This window comes from Oryctolagus cuniculus, chromosome 4 (assembly GCF_051225735.1).
Source record: "Oryctolagus cuniculus isolate XC-2025 breed Fujian yellow rabbit chromosome 4, ASM5122573v1, whole genome shotgun sequence".
NCBI lineage: Eukaryota > Metazoa > Chordata > Mammalia > Lagomorpha > Leporidae > Oryctolagus > Oryctolagus cuniculus.
Genome location: NC_142870.1, coordinates 167,320,879 through 167,342,640, shown reverse-complemented (window position 1 = coordinate 167,342,640; position 21,762 = coordinate 167,320,879). Strand labels below are relative to the sequence as shown.

Below are 21,762 nucleotides of genomic sequence, written 5' to 3'. Positions count from 1 at the left end.
TGATTAATACATACAATATTAACTGCAAACACCCTTTATAAAGACTTATAAAGATTTCAAGAAGATAAACCTAACACAATATTTTCTCAATATTTTAAGAGAAATAGAGAAACAATAATTATTTTTAGATATCCCCATGGTAAAAAACTTGTTTAGAAATTCTGACGATAATACATGAAACATGTATCTTTACAAGTTCAAGTTTAAATACCAGGATGCTGGGGGATTCACTGGAGGGCGCTGAAACACATGTAAGAAACGTACAAATAGAGATACAGAGAAAAGCTACAGAAAGATCTGTGTGTGCAACTAACTTTGGGGCATACTACAGACACCTGTGCTTGATCAGCCCCCAAAAGGCCAAAAGACAATTTTGACTTCAATTTACTGTTAAAGCAAATATTAAGTGAAAAAAAAAACCTACAAAGGAGCTAAGGATGCATGGGTATGGGTGCAGGCAGGTGGGTGGAGGCAGGCTCGGGAGGGAGTTGGTTGCAGGGGAAGGTACATGAAGACGGGTGCAGGCTGATGGGGTCAGATGTCTCACTGAGACACAGTTTGGACATCTTAGCAGCCTGTGCAGAGTAAGGTGTCTAGCAGGTCAGGACAGTGTTAACAATGTAGACTTGCTTCCTTTTTTTCTTTAATCCTTGCCTTGTCAGATCCCAGAATCTACCTTAAAATAAATAATTCTGCAATTCAGGAAGCTAAACCTCCCAATTCTAATATGCAGGTTCTGCACCTCAAAATTATTTCAGGCCCCACACAGGGACCTCCTCCTGCATCTGTGTCTGCAACACTAAGACGGAGTTTTGCATCTATGCCCAAGAACCTCGTGGCTTATTAAAGACTTAGGGTATGTAGTAAATTAAAAGAATTTCAGCTCTGCCTGCCCCATGCCAAATATGGGAACGAAAGAGATGTGTCAGGAAAGTGACCTTGAGAAATCCTGTGGGAAAATGAATCAGATTTTCACCCTCTTTCTTTTTTCTTTTAATAAAGGATTTATTTATTTACTTGAGAGCAGAGTTACAGATAGAAAGAGGGAGAGACAGAGAGAAAGGTCTTCTATCTGCTGGTTCACTCCCCAAATGGCCAGGAGCCAGGAGCTTCTTCCAGGTCTCCCACGTGGGTGCAGGGACTCAAGCACTTGGGTCATCCTCCACTGCTTTCCCAGGCCATAGCAGAGAGCTGGGTTGGAAGAGGAGCAGCCAGGACTTGAACTGGTTGCCCACATGGGATGCTGGTTCCGCAGGCGAAGGCTCAACCTACCACACCACAGGCGTCAGCCCCTTCATTCTCTTTCAAAGACTTTCCAGGCGTGTGTCCTCTCACTCGTGTGTGTCGAGAATCTGACTCCTTTATTGTAGCAGGCAGCAGTGCTGGGAAGACAGCTCTGTATCCTTGATACATGCTAGACACACTATTCAGAAATACTGGCCCACTGCCCCGAGGACTTAGACAGAAACGTGGGACTGTACACATTTACTCCTCTTCAACGGAGTGTTGCTCTAAAAATTGTTAGAATCTTTGAGAAACAACGGGAAAATCCTGTTACACTCTTAGGAATCTGTTTATTTTACTAACTCATCCATGTAGTCGGCTGCTTGGGGCCCAAGCAAGGTGAATGATGCTTGCGAGAGGACCCAGCAGACTCAAAAGAACGTGCAGGTGATGTTTGTGGAGAGGAAGGAACTCCTGAAAAGCGATTCTCCACAGGAGCACTGTTGGTGTGGGGGCAGCGTAACTCTTCATTGATCAGGTTTATTTCAGGCACTGTGAGGTGTCCGACGCCCCGGTTGTCAGGACCCCACATCGCTGTGACTATCCAAAGCCCTTGGGTGTGTGTTCAAATGTGCTGAGGGAGTGGGCACTGCCCCAGACTGAGAGCTGTTGAGTGACCGCTCATTTTAGGGAGCAGTATGAGGACTTCTCGACGTGGACTCAGGTTTGGGGGTTTGCTCACAACAGCGTCTCAGGAGCTGTTAGCTCAGATGGCAGCTGGGGTATAAGCGAGTCTTAAGCGTTTGCTTTATAGAAAGTATAAAACGTTGGTTGTGTCCATTGCTCAGCTGACGCTTCCAGTTCAGTGTGGTTTGTTTTTATGACTGTTCATTTCAGCTGGCTTGAATATATGACTGACATTAGGTTTATTGGAATTGCTGCCATCGTCATTTCTACACTGTAAACACCAAATGTGAAAGTAACTGTGTTTTTCAGCCTTTCTGGGGTTCTAAATGTGTTTTTGTAGCTTTGCTCATTTGTACTGGAAAGAGCATGAATGGCACAGTCATTTTTTTAATTGAGACTTTTTTATATTGTGTGTGTCTGATTTACAGATACGTTTTGGAGGAAAATATGAGTAAAAATTTGTGCTTGAGAAGATATGTCCAAAGTGTAGCTTATTTCCCCATGTTCTGCCAAGCTGAAATGATCTCCTAGATGCATATGATTTCCTGGGCTGTAGATCACCACTTCACCATAACTTAAGCTTGAGAGATATATACTGATGCACTGTGCCTCCAGATTAGGAGGGTGGAGGTAGACTTTAGAGTAAATGAGTAACAGTTCTACAAAGGAGCAAGATAAGAATGAGAAAGGTAAAGAATGTCAAAAATATATGGAAAGAGGAAAATTGACTCCAAAAACCATCAAAACAAAGGGGCTCCTTGTTTCTTGGGCCATGGGTAAGTGTTTTGAACACTTTGTTGGGCTTTCTGAAACACAATAGCCGGTTAACCACTTCTTTGAAGGCACTATCTGAGCATATTGCACGACTGGCGTAAACAATCTAAGGGGAGAACATTCCCCCACTCCTGTCCTCTTCTCTCTCAAAGCTGCTTTTCTTGCCCCCAACAGCTCTTGCCTCTCACCTCAACTTTATCTCTCCCAAAGTCCCAGTGAAAGGACCATCATTCTCCAGTGTTCCCCAAGTACTGTAAGTGAGAAGAAGCACTTGAGGTAGCCGCTGAATCTACAGATCACCAAGTCTGTCCCGGGGGAATTCACATTGAGCTCCTGGAATTGGGGCATGGATCCTGCTGATCTGCATCATCCCGTATGATTGGGAAACACTAAACACAAGAGGGCTTCAGAAAGGTTGTGGAGAAGTGGAATGAAACGATACGCTTATCTTGTTTCAAAAAATACTTGAAATCAATGCAAGTTTTTCATATCACACATTTTCCATGAACCTGTTGAAGACACCTCCTCATACGCATGGGTGTCAAAATGTTTGCACCGAATACACTTGTGTTTTAATTCCATTTTCCCACAAACTTTTTGATGTACCTTCACACTACTCTTCCTCCTTCCTTTGACGACAATCCAAAGGGCAGGACAGCCCAAGGAGACTTAGCAGCTAGAGACAAATCATGAATTGTCAGTGCGTGCTTTTCTCAAGTGTCTAGAGAGGAAGTCACTTTTCTATCTATACAGTATGTCTGCATTTTAACAATGGACCCAAGAGATAGAATTTTCTAAAACACAATAGAAAATTATCAGTGCCCACCATAGATCTGCATGGAAAACTTCCCCTAACAACAAAACCAAACCCCCTGCCAAGATGATCAATGACTGCCTTAAGGAAAAAACTATTAATATTGAGAAACACGCTGGAACTTAAATAGAAGATAGAGGGAGGAACAGCATGCAAACGGGGCAAGATTTCATTTCTGAACCTTCTAATTCAACAAATATTTAAATACAGTTCGGATGCTTTGGGGGGAAAGAACAAATTAGAAGTCATGTTTTTTCATAGCACTTTCAAATGCTCATGTCTCGAGAGACAATAATGAAATAGTGTAATAAAAGATCAGGTATAAATGTAAATGGATTTAAAAATTAATTTTAAGAGATAAATAATCCTAGTTTCTGAGTGTCTAGCATATGCCAAGCCCTATGCTTGTGTATTTATGTCCATTAGTTTACACTGTCCACATAACAGTGCCACAAGCGATTGTCAGTTCTTAATAGAAGAGGAACAAGATTCATAGACAGGCTTGATATTTTTCCAAAGTCACTTAAAAGTTCAGGAATTTTGGCCCAAATTAGTATGTTGCTCTGTGTGTAGTCAGTCTTACCATTTGAACTGGGGCACTTATGAGACTGATAATTACAGCAAAATAGGTATTAATGGGGTTGTTTCTGCAGAAACAATATTTAATTTTTCCAGTGTGAACATAGCTAGTTTATTTAACCATCAGGCAAAATAAGCATTTGGGACAGAGGAATTGCAGGGTTTTAAACATGGCTCCAAAATATAAAAGAAAAACTGCAAAGTCAAGCATAGTAATAGATCTTATTAACTTAGTCAACCACATCTCAACTGAAATCTTCTATAGTTCTATGTGGATTGTATTTGGTAAGCATGTTGTTCATCTGGTGTAAGATAGAACTCCCAAAAGCCTTAAGCCCTACAGATTCCATTATTCCCCTCTGCCCACTGTGGAGAAAAATTTCCAGAGCTATATGCCCAAGTTTGTCTTTAGTAACCAAGAATGCTCTGTGACCCTTCTCATTTTCAGACCTACAGAGAAGTACCTGACATGCAGTTACTGGTAAAAAGAGAAGGAAATATCCCGATTCTCAGTTCCATTTCCTTCCTGGAGTTTGTGCTGTAGGCTCTCCTTGAATTAGAACATTTTCCCTGAAATCATCTTATGAAGAGTTACTGCGCCATTACTCGTATTGTCATCCTTTTCTAAAGATAAGGAAACCAGGCACTGAGATCTTGAATGATTTCCTGAAAGCCTTTTGTTCTCTTAAACTAACTCATTTACTCCCTTTTAAATGTGCATACAGATAGGCTTCATCTTTTAATGTATAAAGGTCCGTGAGTTTTACTGAGTGCATAGTATGAGCCACTGGTAAGGTATAACTTTAGGCTCTGATGAATATAAAGAAAATAAGGTCAAGACCGACCCAGCTTAGAATAGAAAGTATAGTCCAACCATCTATATGCATCCACCCTTATATGCATACTACACAGAAAAATTCCATCCCCTCTGAGGGGGATGGAATTCCCTAAGACTGCCTCTTTGTAGTTAACCTCTTCCCTTAGTCCACGCCCCTGGCACCAGTCATCCATTTTCCATGAAGTCGTTTTGCTTTTTGCAGAATGCCATATACATGAAATCATATATAAAACGTAGCCATTAGATTCTGGCTTATTTCACTTAGTCTGATAAATTGAAGCGTAATGTTTGCTGCATCAGTAGTTAGTCTCCCTTCTTGCTGAGTAGTATTTCATCATATGGCTATACCTGGTGTTTATGTATCCGTTCAGTAGATGAAATGCATTTCTATTGTTTTGAATGGTTGTTATAGATGTTCACTTTTTGGGAGTTGTTAAGATTAGATAGCCAAGATATTTAATAAAATAAGAAAGAGAAACATACTCAACAATTACATTTGATTTTGGGGACTGTTAAGAAAAATGCTCCAAATTCTTCATTGATGAACAGCTGTCCCGGATGGTTCACTCACACAGTGTGACCTCTTCCCCATGCAGCAGTGGGGGAGTGAGATTGCTCTCCTCGCCGATGGCATAGTTACCAACAAGACACTGTTCTTTTGCTCTTTCCTGTTGCAACAGGAGAATATGTAACTTTAGGAAACGACAGAGAAATAGGCTTATTTTTCCTAGGACTACCTCAAGAGGAAGAAAAAAGTAGAACAACTTAGGTGGCACCTGGAGAGAGACCAGGAAGGCTCGCTTTCTCCCCTTTGAATCATCCGGTGCTCTGGGAAGGGAGGATGCGCTTTAGCGCTGCTGGCTCGTGGGTTCTTCCTTGCGGAGTGGAAGGCTGGGAGCTGCCTTTGTGATTGGGCGTAACCAGAATTTCTACAGTTTAGGGCTGTGAACAGGAGCCAGCTGTGTGAGCAGGGCTAATGTCTGAGATACACAGTGTCACATTTGGGGCAAGACACCAGTTACCCAGATGTATATGGAAATGCAAAGGAAAATTTCTGTATTGTGAGCTGGCGATTTTTTCTTCTGTATCAGGTGAGAAATTCCATTGGTACAATTTAAGGGTATAAAGATAACCGTTACCCAAAAGAAATTTTTATATAAAACTAGATACATCCTTTGCATGTATTATGTTTAGATCATAAAGAAATTCCTCTTTCTGGAGGGTGACATGGAGAGTACAATGAGGGATACACATTGAGCTGAAGTCAGGACCCGGTCAGCTCTCCGTGTTGTTTGTCATGTATATAATACAATTCAGCTCACAATTATAGTCAGAAGAAACCTAGATAACTCATTTAATGATTGAAACCATCATTGTAGTGCAGCAGATTAAGCTGTTGCTTGCGACGCTGGCATCCTACATGGGAACAGCTGCTCCAATCCCTATCTAGCTCCCTACTAATTAGCTCCTGGCAAAACAGCACAAGATGGCCCAAGTACTTGGGTCCCTGCCACCCATGTGGGTGACCTGGGTAGGGTTCTTGGCTCCTGGCTTGGACCTAGCCCCAGCCCAGCTGTGTGGCCATGTAGGGAGTGAACCAGCAGATAGAATCTATGTGTGTGTGTGTGTGTGTGTGTGTGTGTGTTTGTGTGTGTCTTTATCTCTCTCTGTCACTCTGTCTTTCAAATAAATAAAATAATTTTTTATCAATGTCCATTGAGGTTTTAGGAAGTTCATTTTTCTCTGAGTCATATGGTTGAGCTCTTTGACCATCAGAGACAGAGGAAATCTACTTTTCCACTGGAGAATATGCTTTTTAAAACAAGGAAAGTAAAAGGAAAACAGATGTCAATCTGTAGTGGAGACTGTGATCCAATGGGAGTGTCCGAATGACCTTAAAGTCACCGATTCGTGAAAGGACAGCTATAATGTTCTGGTGATGAGGACAAATACAAGATAAATTAGTGAACAAGTAAAGAAATTGCACACTGCCCACGGGCCCAATTTTTCATGGCTGCAGAACCGGGCACTTAAGACTACCTGGGTAATCTCCCTGGGTTAGCTTCTAGTTGATGGTCAGCTGGCACTCAGTTGTGATGCCTGTGACTGTTCCCTCCTGGGTGCACTGACGAAGGGGAAAATCTGCTTCCCAAAGTACAACTGCACCAGCCTGTACCCTTCTCAGAAGGAGGAAGGCATGTGGGAAGTCCGGCTAAGTGCTCTGAACTGTCCTGGCCGAGCCTGCTCTTGGACTGGCATTCTTCTCTTCTTGCCTCTGACATAGTCCTTCCCTGAATTCTGGCCCCTGCTGTGGTCCACACTGTACCTCTCTCTAACCCCAGAAAACCTGAGATGCCCCCAACCTGTTAAAAAGAAGACGGAAATAAATGAGGGAAAGATTTAGATTAAGTCTCAGTAACCGTTTGCATTGAGTACCGAGTACGCAGTGTAAAGATATCATGCCAACTTTTGCCAGGAATAAGATTTTAGTAGCCTGTTTAGGAGAGCCCTCTTCAAGTTAGCATGGAGGGTGGGGGCACATTTGGAGTCTATATTACTTGAGAAAAAAGCATAAACAAGTTACTTGTGCTTGTTCCAGAAAAGCCAGCTGAAAGAGAGCAGTTGCTACCCATCTGTGTCTCGGATTTCCTGTTCTGCTGGGGGAGGATCAAGAAGATGTTTATCATTTCCTGGCTCAATACAGAATTTCAGACAGAGACCCAATGAGCATAATTTTCTATGTACTTTTACACTTGGAGGGTTGATTTTTATTTATCAAAATATATTTTCCCATATGGACCAAGGAGATAGTAAAGGTTGCTTGAGACAAAATATGACTTGTTGCCTATATATTTATGCACAGCTTATGAGTTAAGAACAGGTTTTTCACTTTGTATTTCTTTGTTTTAATTTTATTTATTGGGCCGGCGCCGCGGCTCACTAGGCTAATCCTCCGCCTAGCGGCGCCGGCACACCGGGTTCTAGTCCCGGTCGGGGCGCCGGATTCTGTCCTGGTTGCCCCTCTTCCAGGCCAGCTCTCTGCTGTGGCCCGGGAGTGCAGTGGAGGATGGCCCAGGTGCTTGGGCCCTGCACCCCATGGGAGACCAGGAAAAGCACCTGGCTCCTGGCTCCTGCCATTGGATCAGCGCGGTGCGCCGGTCGCATCGCGCTGGCCGCGGCGGCCATTGGAGGGTGAACCAACGGCAAAGGAAGACCTTTCTCTCTGTCTCTCTCTCTCTCACTGTCCACTCTGCCTGTCAAAAAAAATATATATAAAAATAAATAAATAAATAAAATTTTATTTATGGATTTATGGGGTGGGTGTTGTGATGCGACTGGTTAAGTCACTACTTGGAACACCCAGAGCCCATATTTAGTGTTGGTTCAAGTCCTGGGTAGGACTCTGCTTCTGACAAAGTTTCCTGCTAATGAGCTTGGGAAGACAGCAGATGATGGCCCTGGTATTTGAGTTCTGGGCTTCAGGCTTTGGCGTGGTCCACTCCTTGCTGTTGTGGGCATTTAGGGAGTGAACCAGTAGACGGAAGATGTCTCTCTGCCCCTCTCTCTCCCTCTCTCTCTTTCTCTCTCCTTCTCTCTTACTCTTGCTTTGCCTTCTGAATAAAATGAATAAATATATTATTTTTAAAGACTTATTTATTTACAAGTCAGAGTAACACAGAGAGCTGGAGAGGGAAAGAGAGAGAGAGAGAGAGAGCAGAGAGACAGAGAGAATGAGTCTTCCTTCTGCTGGTTCACTCCCTAAATGCCCATACTAGCCAAAGCCAGGAGAGACCAAAGCCAGGAGCCAGGAACTCCATTCAGGTTTCTCAAGGACCCCAGGACTCGAACCATCATCTGCTACCTCCCAGATGCATTAGCAAGAACGTGGCTCTGAAGAGAAAGCAGAACTCCATCTCAGGCAGTCTAATATGGGGTGCACACATCCCAAACAGCAACTATACCCACTGTACCACAACACCTGACCCAAACATACATTTTTTTCCTCTAAGATTTATTCATTTGAAAGATAGACACACGCTGAGAGAGGGGGGTCTTCCATCTACTTACTCACTCCCCAAATGCTTGCAACAGCTAGCACTGGACCAGGCCAAAGCCAGTGCCAGACTCTCCATCTGGGTCTCCTAATGTGGGAGGCAAGAAGCCAAGTAATTGGCACATCATTCATTCCCTTCCAGACCCATCAGCAGGAAGCTCTGTCAGAGGGATAGAGTAGCCAGGCTTCAAGAGAGGCGCTCCAACATGGGATGCAGGCATCTCAAGTGGTCACTTACTCCACTCTGCTACCATGCCAGACCTCCATTTCTGAGTTACCAAAAAATAACCCAAAGCAGTATATTCCATGGCATGTGATAGTTACCTAATGTTAAGTTTCAGTGTCCTTCAAACATGCTGTATTATATCACATGCTCTTACGGTACAGTGGAGCTTTTTGCAACAGAGATTGCTTCCCCTGCAAGGTCTAAAACATTGACCAACTGGACCTTTATAGGAAGGTTTCTCATCTGTGATGTAAAGCAACTAACATTCAAGTATAGTAACTGAATCAATCTCTCCTTTCCATATTGTTTTCTCTGTATTTGTTTAACCATGAATTGCCATGAGTAGCCCTGGTATGGTTGGAGTCTCTTTTCTGGAGAATATGGAAGAGGTCAAAGATGTATGAAGTTGAGTGCAAATATAGATAAAGTAAAATCTTAAAATTTCAAATGAACTTTTTTTTTGACAGGCAGAGTGGACAGTGAGAGAGAGAGACAGAGGGAAATGTTTTCCTTTTTCCATTGGTTTACCCCTCAATGGCCACTGCAGCTGGCACACTGCTGCCGGCGCACCGCGCTGATCTGAAGCCAGGAGCCAGGTGCTTCTCCTGGTCACCCTTGGGGTGCAGGGCCCAAGCACTTGGGCCATCCTCCACTGCACTCCTGGGCCACAGCAGAGAGCTGGCTTGGAAGAGGGGCAACCGGGACAGAATCCAGTGCCCCGACCGGGACTAGAACCTGGAGTGCCGGCGCCGCAGGTGGAGGATTAGCCTATTGAGCCAAGGTGCAGACCTTCAAATGAACTTTTATAAAGAAAAATGTGCAATTTTGTATGATTTGGAGCAAGATAACCTTTGAAAATATTTTTTTAAAGATTTTTGTAGGGGCCAGCACTGTGGTGTCTCAAGTAAAGCTGCTGACTGCAGAGCCGGCATCCCACATGGGCTCCAGTTCAAGTCCTGACTGCTCAACTTCCAATCCAGCTCTCTGCTATGGCCTCAGAAAGCTGTAGAAGATGGCTCAAGTGTTTGGGCTTCTTGACCTGCATGGGAAACCTGGAGGAAGCTCTTGGATCCTGGCTTCAAATCAGCCCAGCTCCTGCCTTTGCAACCATTTGGGGTGTGAACCAATTTATGGAAGACTTCTCTCTCTCTCTGTCTCTGCCCCCCTGTAACTCTCTGCCTTTCAAATAAATAAATAATCTTTAAAAAAAGATTTTTCTATTTGAAAGTCAGAGTTATAGACAAAGAGATCTTCCATCCATTGGTTCACTCCCCCAGATGGCCACAATTCCTGGGGCTGGGTTAGGCCAACACCAGGGGCCCAGAAGCTTCCTCCAGGTCTCCCACATGGGTGGCAGGGGCCCAAATACTCAGGCCTTTCCTAAGCCATTAGTGGGGAGCTGGATGGGAAGTGGAGCAGCTGTCAGGATAGAACCCCTGCCCACATGAGATGCTGGCATCACAGGTGGTGGCTTTACTCACTATGCTGAAAAGATTTTAATTAGATGAAAAACTTCAAGTTTATTCTTCAGCTTATTAGTCTACCTACCTACCATATGCTCTACCCAAAAGATTGGCAAGTTGTTATGAATTTAACCCCTCTCCAACACCCCCAAAGAGTCTTTGCCACCTTGGAGAAAATGGAATGTACATTAATAAAATTGAAATTGAGAAGACAATTCTGAAGTTTCGTGTTTGAAGAATATCGCTTTGTTCATAGTTGAAGGGAGGATTTAGGAAAACACAAGTCTCTTTGGGTGTGTTAGAGGTGCTGAATGAATTGCTATCTAGACTTGGAGCTGAAGCATATGTAGTCTTTATCCCTCATATTTACTGCAAAAGGATCACTCAGTTAGTTATGGCTCTGTCCCAACTGTTTTGTGGTCCCCTGTGTTATAGGTAAAAAATGTGACTATTTCACCCATTTAGCAAATGATAGGGAAAGTTGCATGAAGATCACAGTCCAGGATATTTTGAATCAATTGAGAGGATTCATGAACTGATTCTAAGGCTTCTGATAGAGTCCATGATTTCACCGAAATGCCATTATGAGTGAAGCAGTTCCAAGATTTAACAACTGGGAAGTGTTTAGGTCAACTATGGCATAGCAATCTGGTGGAATACAAAAACACCACTCCAGATGGTATGGAGACCTTGCTAGTAAGCAAAATAGCATCAAGATTCATAGTTGAAACAACATCTGCCTGGCCGGCGCCGTAGCTCACTAGGCTAATCCTCCGCCTTGCGGCGCTGGCACACCGGGTTCTAGCCCCGGTTGGGGCGCCGCATTCTGTCCCGGTTGCCCCTCTTCCAGGCCAGCTCTCTGCTGTGGCCAGGGAGTGCAGTGGAGGATGGCCCAAGTGCTTGGGCCCTGCACCCCATGGGAGACCAGGAGAAGCACCTGGCTCCTGGCTTCGGATCAGCGCGGTGCGCCGGCCGCAGTGCGCCGGCCGGGGCGGCCATTGGAGGGTGAACCAATGGCAAAGGAAGACCTTTCTCACTCTGTCTCTCTCTCTCACTGTCCACTCTGCCTGTCAAAAAATAAAAACAAAAGCAAAAACAAAAAAAACAACATCTGCCTAAGAAGCTAGGGAGGTTAAAGCAGAACGGCACTCCCCAAAGCGTGGTCCACAGCCCATGAAGATCCAAGTCCAACTGGGAAGTGTGGAAATCCAGAGTTTCCATTGGGAATCTTTTACAGCAACTTAGAAGTTTGATTTTACAGTTAAATTTAAAATGAACAACAAAATTGGGCCTGTATTTTCAAGTCTTTTTTTCATTTTTCTAGCAATTAATTTTGTTTTATTTCACAGAAGTATTAGCCTATAATGCCTGGAAGAAAATAAAATAGACTCTCCCTTACAGATAGTTTCAGAAACACTTTGTCTACTGAAAAAAAAAATGGGTTCTTGTTAACATTTACAATGAAGTGCATTTTTTAAACAAAAATGCCATTTTATGGGCATTACCATTGTATTTTAATCAAAGGTTATGACAGTGCCCGGTTAGTTGCTTGTTATCAAATTGCTATACTGGGCCAGAGAGAGAATCATTTTATTTTTTCTCCCTTGGGTTTAAGCAAGTTTTAAATATCAAATGCTGTCTTGTGCTGCCGCAGTGTGACAACAAATTTCTGTGTAAATGCCTAAGTCATTGCTGCAACATAATTCAAGGAGGGAAAAACAGAAATCCTACAGAAACATGTAGATTAAGTCACTGTGCAACAAAATAGAAATGTCAGGATCTTCCTCCACTTAAGATGCAGGGACCAGAGCACGGAGGCACGGGAAGAGAATTTGATTTACAATTTGAAGGAATACCAGCAGTAAAATAATTGAGAGCCAGAAAGCAATCTCACTCCTGCCAAATTGCTTTCCGCCATGCACGCTTCATTTAGGAGCAATATCCAGCTACTTACATGTAGTCCCTGCCCATTTTCTTCCCTGGGGAATTCTCCATCCTGTCAGGTTGGGAATGCTTCTCAGCTGTGATCAGCAAAAGAGAATATTCAGGTTACAGCATTGGGTTATGCCTGGAGCTTTACAAATAGAAAGTGGTTGATTTTCCAAATGCAAAGGTGATAGGCTGCATGTTAATGAGAACATTCTTGGTCCCCAAATTGCAAAAATGTGGGTTCCTTTAACTAAGCTTTGATTCTGTGGAAATCAGACATGTGGAAGAACATTGCAAATGGTAAACAGTTGGCAAAATATTTGTCAACAAGACAGCATCTCTTACTATTACTACTACTGCAGTAACGCTTTGTCAGAGAGATGTGATAAATCTGAGCCTTGATGTTGCTGATGGTTTTCCGTCCCAGGAAGTGTTCATGGACAAAGGACATGGTCCCCTTTTACAGACTAGTAACTCCCTCCAGGAATTGTAGTTCACAGATAACGTAAGTAAAACATGTACTGTGCTGTCAAACCGTTGCTTAGCTCTCTGAGTCACATAGATATTTAGTCATTTCTTTATAATCTTGAAAAGCCAGTGACAAACTTTGACTGAGGAGCCTGCTGCGTCTTATGCCTTACCCTACAGCAAGAATTTAAAGACCCAAAATGAATGTACGTGCAAACATCCGAGTGTTTCTTACTTACATTAGAAACCATTTCTGGTTTGCTTATAAGAAATGCAAATCTGCAGATACATTTAGTTAATTTTTAATTGATGTATAATATATGTGTACTTATTTGCAGGCTACAACTTTACAATTCAATACATGTAGACAGTGTGTAGTGATCAAATCAGAATAATTAGTATTTCTAGCTTCTCAAATTATATAATTTCTATGCATTTGGAATGTTCAAACTATTCTCCAGTTATTTTTTAAAATATTTATTTATTTGAAAGGCAGAGCAAAAAAAAAAAAAAAAAAAAAAAAAAACCAGAGAGCCAGAGAGAGAGAGAGAGAGAGATCTCCCGTCAGCTGGTCCACTCCGTAAATGGTCATAACTGCTGGGATAGGGCCAGGGTAAAGTTAGGAACCAGGAGCTGAGATCTCCCATATGGGTGGCAGGGGCCCAAGTACTTATGCTATTGTGTTTTTTTTCTCATTGCTTCAGTTTATAATGAAGAGGTCACCTGTTCTTTAAATTCAAAATAAATGTCCTCTCAGACTATAGTTCTGCATTATCTAGTGAGCAAATAGGGAGATTTTGGGAGCAGTGATGGCATTTGATATAAGTATAAATGAACTGCAGATGAGCACACTCAGTGTGCATACATACACACACATACATGAACTCATTTGCATCCACATGTGCACCACAATTATGCACATGTACACGTACTGTAATGAGGCTTAGTCGGCTCAAGCAAGTAATTCTAAAAAATGACGCAAACGTAACTCAGCAACTTGGACATTTTACATTTGTATTTCACATAGAAATGTTTTTACTTCTCCTTTATGTGTCTATGTGTACTTATGTCCTCATCTTTTGAGGATGAAGATTTTTTCCATCAAGTGAGCCTGTCCAAACGCTTTCCGAAAGCAAGTGAGGTTTTTGTTATTTAAGATTTATTCACTGATTTGAAAGGCAAAGTTACAGAGAGAGAAGGAGAGACAGAGAGAGATCTTCCATCCACAGTTTCATTCCCCAAATGCTCCCAATGGCCAAGGCTGTGCCGGGCAGAAGCCAGGAGCACCCATAGAGGATGCTGGCATCACAGGTAGTGGCCTAGCCCTCTGCATTGCAGAATTAGTCTGGACTGGGTTTGTTTATTTGCAAGGTAGAGTTACAGTTGCCATCTGATGGTTTGCTCCCCAGATGGCTACAAAGGCTAGGACTGTGTCAGACTGAAGCCAAGAGCCAGGAGCCAGGAACTCCATCCAGATTCCCACATGGGTGGCAGAGAGGCAAGTGCTTGGATCGTCTTCTACTGCTTTCCCAGGCACATAAGCTAGGGAGCTGGATGAGAAGTGGAGCAACTGGGACTCTACCTAGTGCTCATTTGGGATGCCTCAAAGGCAGTGAGATCCAATGCCAGCCCACCTAGACTCATAAGACTTTATTTGAAAAGCACAGTTATCTCACTACACCTAATTTGGCAATAGCAGTGTGTACTCATTCCACTTTAGTGTTTCCAAAGCATTCTGGTTTGTTTTTGTGGAAATCACTCTCTAGGTACTCACCACTGGATGGCTTACATATTATTTCACTAGATTTTGTACTTCTAAAAGCCAATGCTGCTTGTATAGAGACACTTTGGAAGACAACTCAAATGACACACATAAACTCGTGGCTTCAAGCAGATAGGTGTAAGCTGAGTGGGGAGTCACCTGCTAGTTTCCAGCTGTCAACATCCACCAAACATTTGTCGCTAAGTTTTGCAAAGAGAATGGAAGGTGTTCTTTCTCTTTTTTTGTTTTTAAGATTTATTTTATTTATTTGAAAGACAGAGTTATACAGAGGGAGAGGTAGAGCCAGAGAGAGAGAGAGGTCTTCAACTCCCCTGGATCACTCCCCAAATGACCGCAACGACTGGAGCTGAGCTGATCCGAAGCCAGGAGCCAGGAACTTCCTCTGAGTCTCCCACGCGGATGCAGCGGCCGAAGGACTTGGGCCATCCTCTACTGCCTTCCCAGGCCAAGACAGAGAGCTGGATTGGAAGAGGAAAAGCCAGGATGTGAACCAGCATCCATATGGGATGCTGGTGCTTCAGGCTGGGGTTTTAACCCACTGCACCACAGCACAGGCCCCGGGTTTTGTTTCATTAACACTATTTCCATAATCTCTCTGAAGCTCGGAATAAAACCTGTGACACATTTCTGGAAATTTATAGAACCTAATGGTCCATACTTTTCCCTAAGTTTACCTCTGACCTCACCTTTGTCTACATTTTTTTTTCTTTTAGTCGCATATACTTTATTGCCTTGTCTCATTATACTGTAAGAACCCTCTCACCTCCGACTAGATTAGTCAAGAGGTTTGCTGAATAGGTATGTGGTGATGTTATGGGCAAGCGGTAAGCCGTGTTTTCCTAGACTTTGATTCTAGAATTAGCACATATGGAAAAGAAGTGTTCCATTAACATTATCCTTGAACTTCCCTTAAGAAGGCCGTCTGGTTAACTCTAACACAGTATCTCCAGGGATCTAAAATACTCACTTTTTCCATTGTCTTTGGAGCAGCTCAGAATTATGTTGTCAGAGTTAATTTTGGCTGCAGAGGGAGTAACTGGCAAGACACAGGTATGTTTCAGAACCAGAAGAGTAGGGTGGCTCCTCTATGACAGAGAGGTTTGTGGGAACTGAGATTTGTACCTGTCTCCTAAGGAGTTTAAAAGCACATTCTTCCTGGAGTTATTTAGGAGTGTTTAGGAGTGTTTTCTGGATGAGCTACGTCTCTACTTTCTGAAAATACAACAACAGAAAATCATGATGTTCCCTTTCCACATATTCATGTAGGACACACTCAAAATTTTTTCAGTGAGCTACCATAAAATTCAAATGGAAGAGCTTTGCTTGTATTTCCACACCACACTGATCCGATGGCAGGAGCCAGGAGCCAGGTGCTTTTCCTGGTCTCCCATGGGGTGCAGGGCCCAAGCACCTGGGCCATCCTCCACTGCACTCCCTGGCCACAGCAGAGGGCTGGCCTGGAAGAGGGGCAACCGGGACAGAATCTGGCGCCCCGATCGGGACTAGAACCCGGTATGCCGGCGCCGCTAGGCGGAGGATTAGCCTAGTGAGCCGCGGTGCCGGCCCATTGTAGAGATCTTTTATGTACTTGGTTAAATTTATTCCAAGGTATCTGGGGAGAGGGGGCTATTGTGATCTTAGAAGTGCGTTTCTCAGCCTTGGCATTGTCTGTGTATACAAAGGCTACTGATTTTTGTGTGTTGATTTTATATCCTGCCACTTTACCAAACTCTTTTATGAATTCCAATAGTCTCTTAGAGGAGTCTTTGGATCCCTTATTTATAGAATCATGCCATCTGCAAATTGGGATATTTTGACTTCCTCATTTCCAATTTGTATCCCTTTGATTTATTTTTCTTGCCTAATGGCTCTGGCTATATCATCCATGACTATATTGAATACCAATGGTGAGAGTGGGCATTTTTGTCTGGTTCTGGATCTTAATTGGTATGCTTCCAGTTTTTCCCATTCAGTAGGATGCTGGCAGTGGGTTTGTCAGAAATAGCCTTGATTGTGTTGAGGAATGTTCCTTCTATACCCAGTTTGCTTAAGAGTTTCATAATGAAAGGATGTTGTATTTTATCAAATACTTTCTCTGCATCCATTAGTGATAAGAATATGGTTTTGTTTCTCAAGTTTGTAAAATTTCCAGAGATTTGTCTTTTAATTCAGATATTCTTTTTTTTCTGCCTCACTGAGTATGTTGAGGCTTTCTACTGTATTTTTATTTCACCTATTGAATTCTTCATTTCCAATATTTCATTTTGATTTCTCTTTAAAATCTCAATTTCATGGGAAAAGTTTTCATTCATTCCATGTATGAATTTCTTTAAGCCATGGGTTTGCTACTGATTAGTAAGTAATTCTACAATCAATTTTTTGAATTCTGTTTCTGGCATTTCTTCAATCTCTTCACCTTCACATTCTAACACTGATATGTTGTATTCTATTTGGAGGTGTCATGTTGTGTTCCTTACTCTTGTTTCATGAATTACTGCATTTATTTTTATGCATTTGTGGAGATATTTGTTGGTTTTGTTTTTCCCCTATGATGGCTTTTATCTTTGGACTATGTCTCTGTGGCTTAGTGGAGTGTCTGCTCTTCTAGTGGATACCCAGAGGCATGTTCTGAGTGTAGTCAGGGAACTCTGGTCAGTGTTTCAGGGTGAGTGGAGTATCCAAGGTGATACCCAAGTTGGGTGACTTAAATCTCTCTCTCTCTCTTTTTTGTTATCAGAGTAGAGGTTTGATCATGTCTGTTGGCATAGTCTGAGGCTCACCTCTTCTCCTCCAAGAAGACCAATGCCTGGGCAGGAGCCCCAGTGGTTGCAATATTCATCCACACTGCCACAAGAACTGCACAAAGGATCCATGCGGTCCTCAGTGTGAGCATGGATCCTGCAGCAATGACCCTCACCAGGGAATCAGGGAGCCCTAAACATGTGAAACTGCCCACAATGACTGCCCAAAGAACCTGCCACACCCTGCACCCTCCTATGCAGCCAGAGTGTTTTCACAGTCCCAGCATACCCAGCCCCCCATCAATCTTCTCAGCTAAACTCAGGCATCTCCTCTCAGCTGGTTGCTGGGTGCATGAACACAAGCTGGATCAGCTGTTATCTATGTCAAAAACGGCGCCCTCCTTCTCTCAGCTACTTACAGGATGCCATTCAGGGAGAAAGAAACATGACCCATTTTTTCCCCTCTAGGTTGGCAGGTACACTGTTCCCACAGCGCTCCCAGCTGGATTCACACCAGGCTCTCTTTGTAGCTTTATCACTAGTGGTGTGGGCTGTTGCAGTCTGATCTCACCCCACTCTACAAAGATGGTGTTGAGGCTCTCAGCTGCTGGGATCCTGAGTTGTGTGTGTCCATACCCTTCACATAGGTCCATAGTTTACCTCTAATTTGCATGGAGTTTCCTCTACTGTTTTTTCCCTAACGCTCCCTTGAGATTGCACTCTCTCCACTTTTTTTTAACTATCTTCCCCTAGACTAGAGTAGTAAGCGCCCTCCCTATTCTGCCACCTTGGAATCCCCCAGTTTGTTTTTAAAGAAGCAACATTGCATACTGATTTAGATTTCAGAGTCTGGGTTTGGAGCAAGACTGCCTGGGGCTTTGGGATATTTTTTTAATCTCCATGTGCCTAAATTTCCTCCTCTATAAATGGACATATTAGTTGTGTTAGTAGTGAAGATTAAGTGAATTACTCTTTCTAAAACTGTACTCATACACCACAGTTCTCAAATATTTTTATTATTAGTGTCAACTAATAATATTAGAGAATGAGGTTCACACAGGTAGATGGCAGCTGTAATACCTTGGTGATCCGGTCTTTCACCTCCTCCCTTCTTGTCTCCATGCAGGTGGCACCAGCCATTAAGGAGAGGATGATGAAGAAGGGAAGTCTGATGTTGGGCTACCAGCCCCACCGCGGGAAGGTCAACTTCTTCCGCCAGGTGGTGATCAGCCCTCAAGTGAGACGGGAGGACATGGACTTCCTCCTGGATGAGATAGACCTGCTGGGTAGAGACATGTAGCTGTGGCTTTTTGTCCCCCAGAGGCAATGATCCTGCCCTGGGGAGGGTGTCTTGGAGACACATTGTAGATTGCAGCTTTCCTGATGCAAAATAGGAAATATTCCCAGCCCAAACTCAGCAAAAATCAAAATTCTATGCAACTAGTGATAAAGATTCTTTATCTGCTGAGTCACTACATTTGCTCTATCAGAACAAGTAGTAAACGAACAATAAAAAGATTTTCTCAAGGACCGTCTCTGAGACATGGCCTTGAAGAGAGCTTTGTAAGCCTCATGTGGGTTTTGGGTTCTCTAAGCTTACACTGCTCTTCAAGGAACATGTCACTTGGTAGTTTGAAGTGGTTCTCAAAGTGGGCTCCCTGCTAGCAGCCTTGACATCACCTGGAAACTTGTTCAAAGGGCAGCTTCTCAAGACCTATGCTCCAGACCCAATGAATGAGCAGCTCTGCAGGTGGACCCCAGGAGGCTGTGTCATTGGGAAGTACTGGTTTAAGGAAAATCGCATAATGATTGAATAATCAGTCTGAAGTTTTGCCAGCAAATGGATGTGGAATATTTCAGTAGTCCCTGAGCCAGTCTTTGGAAATGATATCTGTAGCATTTACAGCAGAAATATTGAAAGGCATCAGCAGCATGTCAATGCTAATTTATAAGAGGCAGAATATATAAAATGTTTACTTTATGAAGATGTATGTTTTCTGCTGGCTAAATGTGTTTTCTCAATGGTTAAAATGAACAGTTATCTGTTCTAATTTATCTAAATTAGAGATTAGGATAAAAGACAAGCACTTTGTAATGTGACTCTTTCCATCAGTAAGCAATAGTTCTAACTCCCTTCCAAAACCATTGCATCATTAGCTGGGAGCAGACTTTACACTTTGTGTGTGTGTGTGTGTGTGTGTGTGTGTGTCTTTGAACTCAAGGGGCCCATTTCTTATCTTGCTCTCTGCCTTGTAGGGAATAACTAGAACAAAGTCCAGGGCTATACAACATTCCCTTTCTCAAGTTTGCAATGTCAGTGTAGACAATTAAATGGTTTCTATTAGGCAGAGAATCTCCAGATCAGAGGCCTTTCAGTAGAAGTACCTCCTCCATGTCTCCTGGAGTGGATGATTGAAATTCTCTCTCTGATCCTTGTCTTAGATTTCTTGGAATGTTTTCTTTGACTAAGAAATGGATAGAATTCAGTTTTGGGTACAGAGTTCAAAAAGCTGGGTTATGAAGATAATTAAAGCTCTGTATTGAAAGGTGAATGATTGAAGAGTGTTCAGGTATTACACGTAGCATATTCAATAACCTTTTCATACTCCATCTTCAGCTCATGTCATTTAAATTTCAGACAGAAAAAAGCAGACATATCATGTTTGCTTTTATTGCATACTTTCATTTTGCTGTGCATGGTTGTTCAATATCTCTATTGGTAAAAATATTTTAATCTTTTTCTGAATTAGTTCAAGTTCTCTGGTGATAGATATTTACGTGTGTATGTGTATGGGGGAGGGAGGAGTGTGAGTATTTTGCATATTTTGTTGCCTTTTCATTTTAATGTCTGCATAAAATGGTTCTAAAATTGATGTTTGCAAAATTTGGTTTCATGAAATAAAAAGCAACATGAATACACTTAGTGTTGTTGGCTTTTTCTGTCATCTCCTCTTTACTGGATTGTGCCAATCCATTTTAAAAGTGAACTGTACTTGATTGACATTTTAGCTTAAGATTGAGGAAGTAGGTGAGAAACTGTCTTTGAGTTAACAAATTTAATAAAACAGAAAAGGCAGTTATAACAAAGTGTGGATGTATCTCGTGTTTACTCTTTCTTTGTCTACCAGGCAAGTCATGGAAAATTCTGTAACGATAGCTCAACTCCTGCTGTGCCTTTTTATGAAATATGGTAGTCCTTTGATTAATGAAAAAAACTATCAAATATTTAAAAAATTCTATTCTTGTTTCTTGGAATATTCAAACTTACCACACTCAATCAGACATTTGACTGGATGACCAAAAATAATCCTTCAATGAAAGGGTGTTTATAATTCAATCATGCATTTGTCTGGTAAAATATTTGTAGTGTGTCTACTGTGTTCTAGGCAGTTATCTAGGTGCTAGAGATAGGCAGCGAATAAAATAAACAAAGGCCTTGCTGTTCAATGCCTTCCTTCCAGTGGAGGCAGGCAATTAGAATATATATATAAAACAAGTCAGCTAAAGGGAATTGTTTGGAAGAAAAATTAAAGAGAATAAAGGGGATGAAGTGTAAAAGTCAAAGAAGGATGTGGTGTGCCATCGTAGAAAAGCTGGTTAGGCAAGGCCATTGTTGAGGTGACTTTTGAGTGGTGATTTTCAGGAAAGGAGGGAGAGAAGGGTAGGGTTCTGGAAAAAGATGTTCCATATCAATGGGATACGAATAAGAGGCCTGAGGGCTTGCATTCTTGGGGCATCCATAGACCAACATGGGGTTTAGTGTGATGGCAGCAGTGTTGGATGATGAGTGGAGTGGCAGATGACCAAGTCAAAGGAACACCTGGGAGTCAGTTATTCCAGGTTTGCCAGTGGGGACCTCGAGTTAAATGGAATCACATTGGGAAATTTGAACAGGGTATTGAGGTAATTCAACATAATTTAGAAAGGGCATGCTGATTATTGTTTGGGGAATAGGAAGTATACAGCAAACGTAGACTTAGAGAAACCTAATAGGAAGCAACTGAAGCTGTTCAAGCAAGAATTATGGTAGTTTATACCCAAGTCCTAAAGGGGATCTCACTCTCAGGGAACTTACAGGCAGAGCTGAGAGGGTTCAGAGCGGAGGCGAGTGTTGACAGAGAAATGAGCAATTAAGGAGAATTCCATGTACGTGTGGCCTGGGCAACTATTAAGAAGGGGTTT

At 42.5% G+C, this 21,762-nt stretch overlaps 1 protein-coding gene across 5 annotated transcripts in view; it reads left to right on the top strand.

Moving 5' to 3' along the window:
• The window catches only part of GADL1 (GAD like acidic amino acid decarboxylase 1), a 190,991-nt gene extending 170,492 nt beyond the window's left edge, over positions 1-20,499 (top strand). For all 5 annotated transcript variants that reach the window (XM_070072897.2, XM_070072898.2, XM_089331210.1 and 2 more), the window contains one exon: positions 18,707-20,499. In XM_070072897.2, the coding sequence (XP_069928998.2) occupies positions 18,707-18,880 (174 nt within the window). In that variant the 3' untranslated portion in view covers positions 18,881-20,499. The remainder of the gene's footprint in view (positions 1-18,706) is intronic.
• Positions 20,500-21,762: the final 1,263 nt, after the last annotated feature.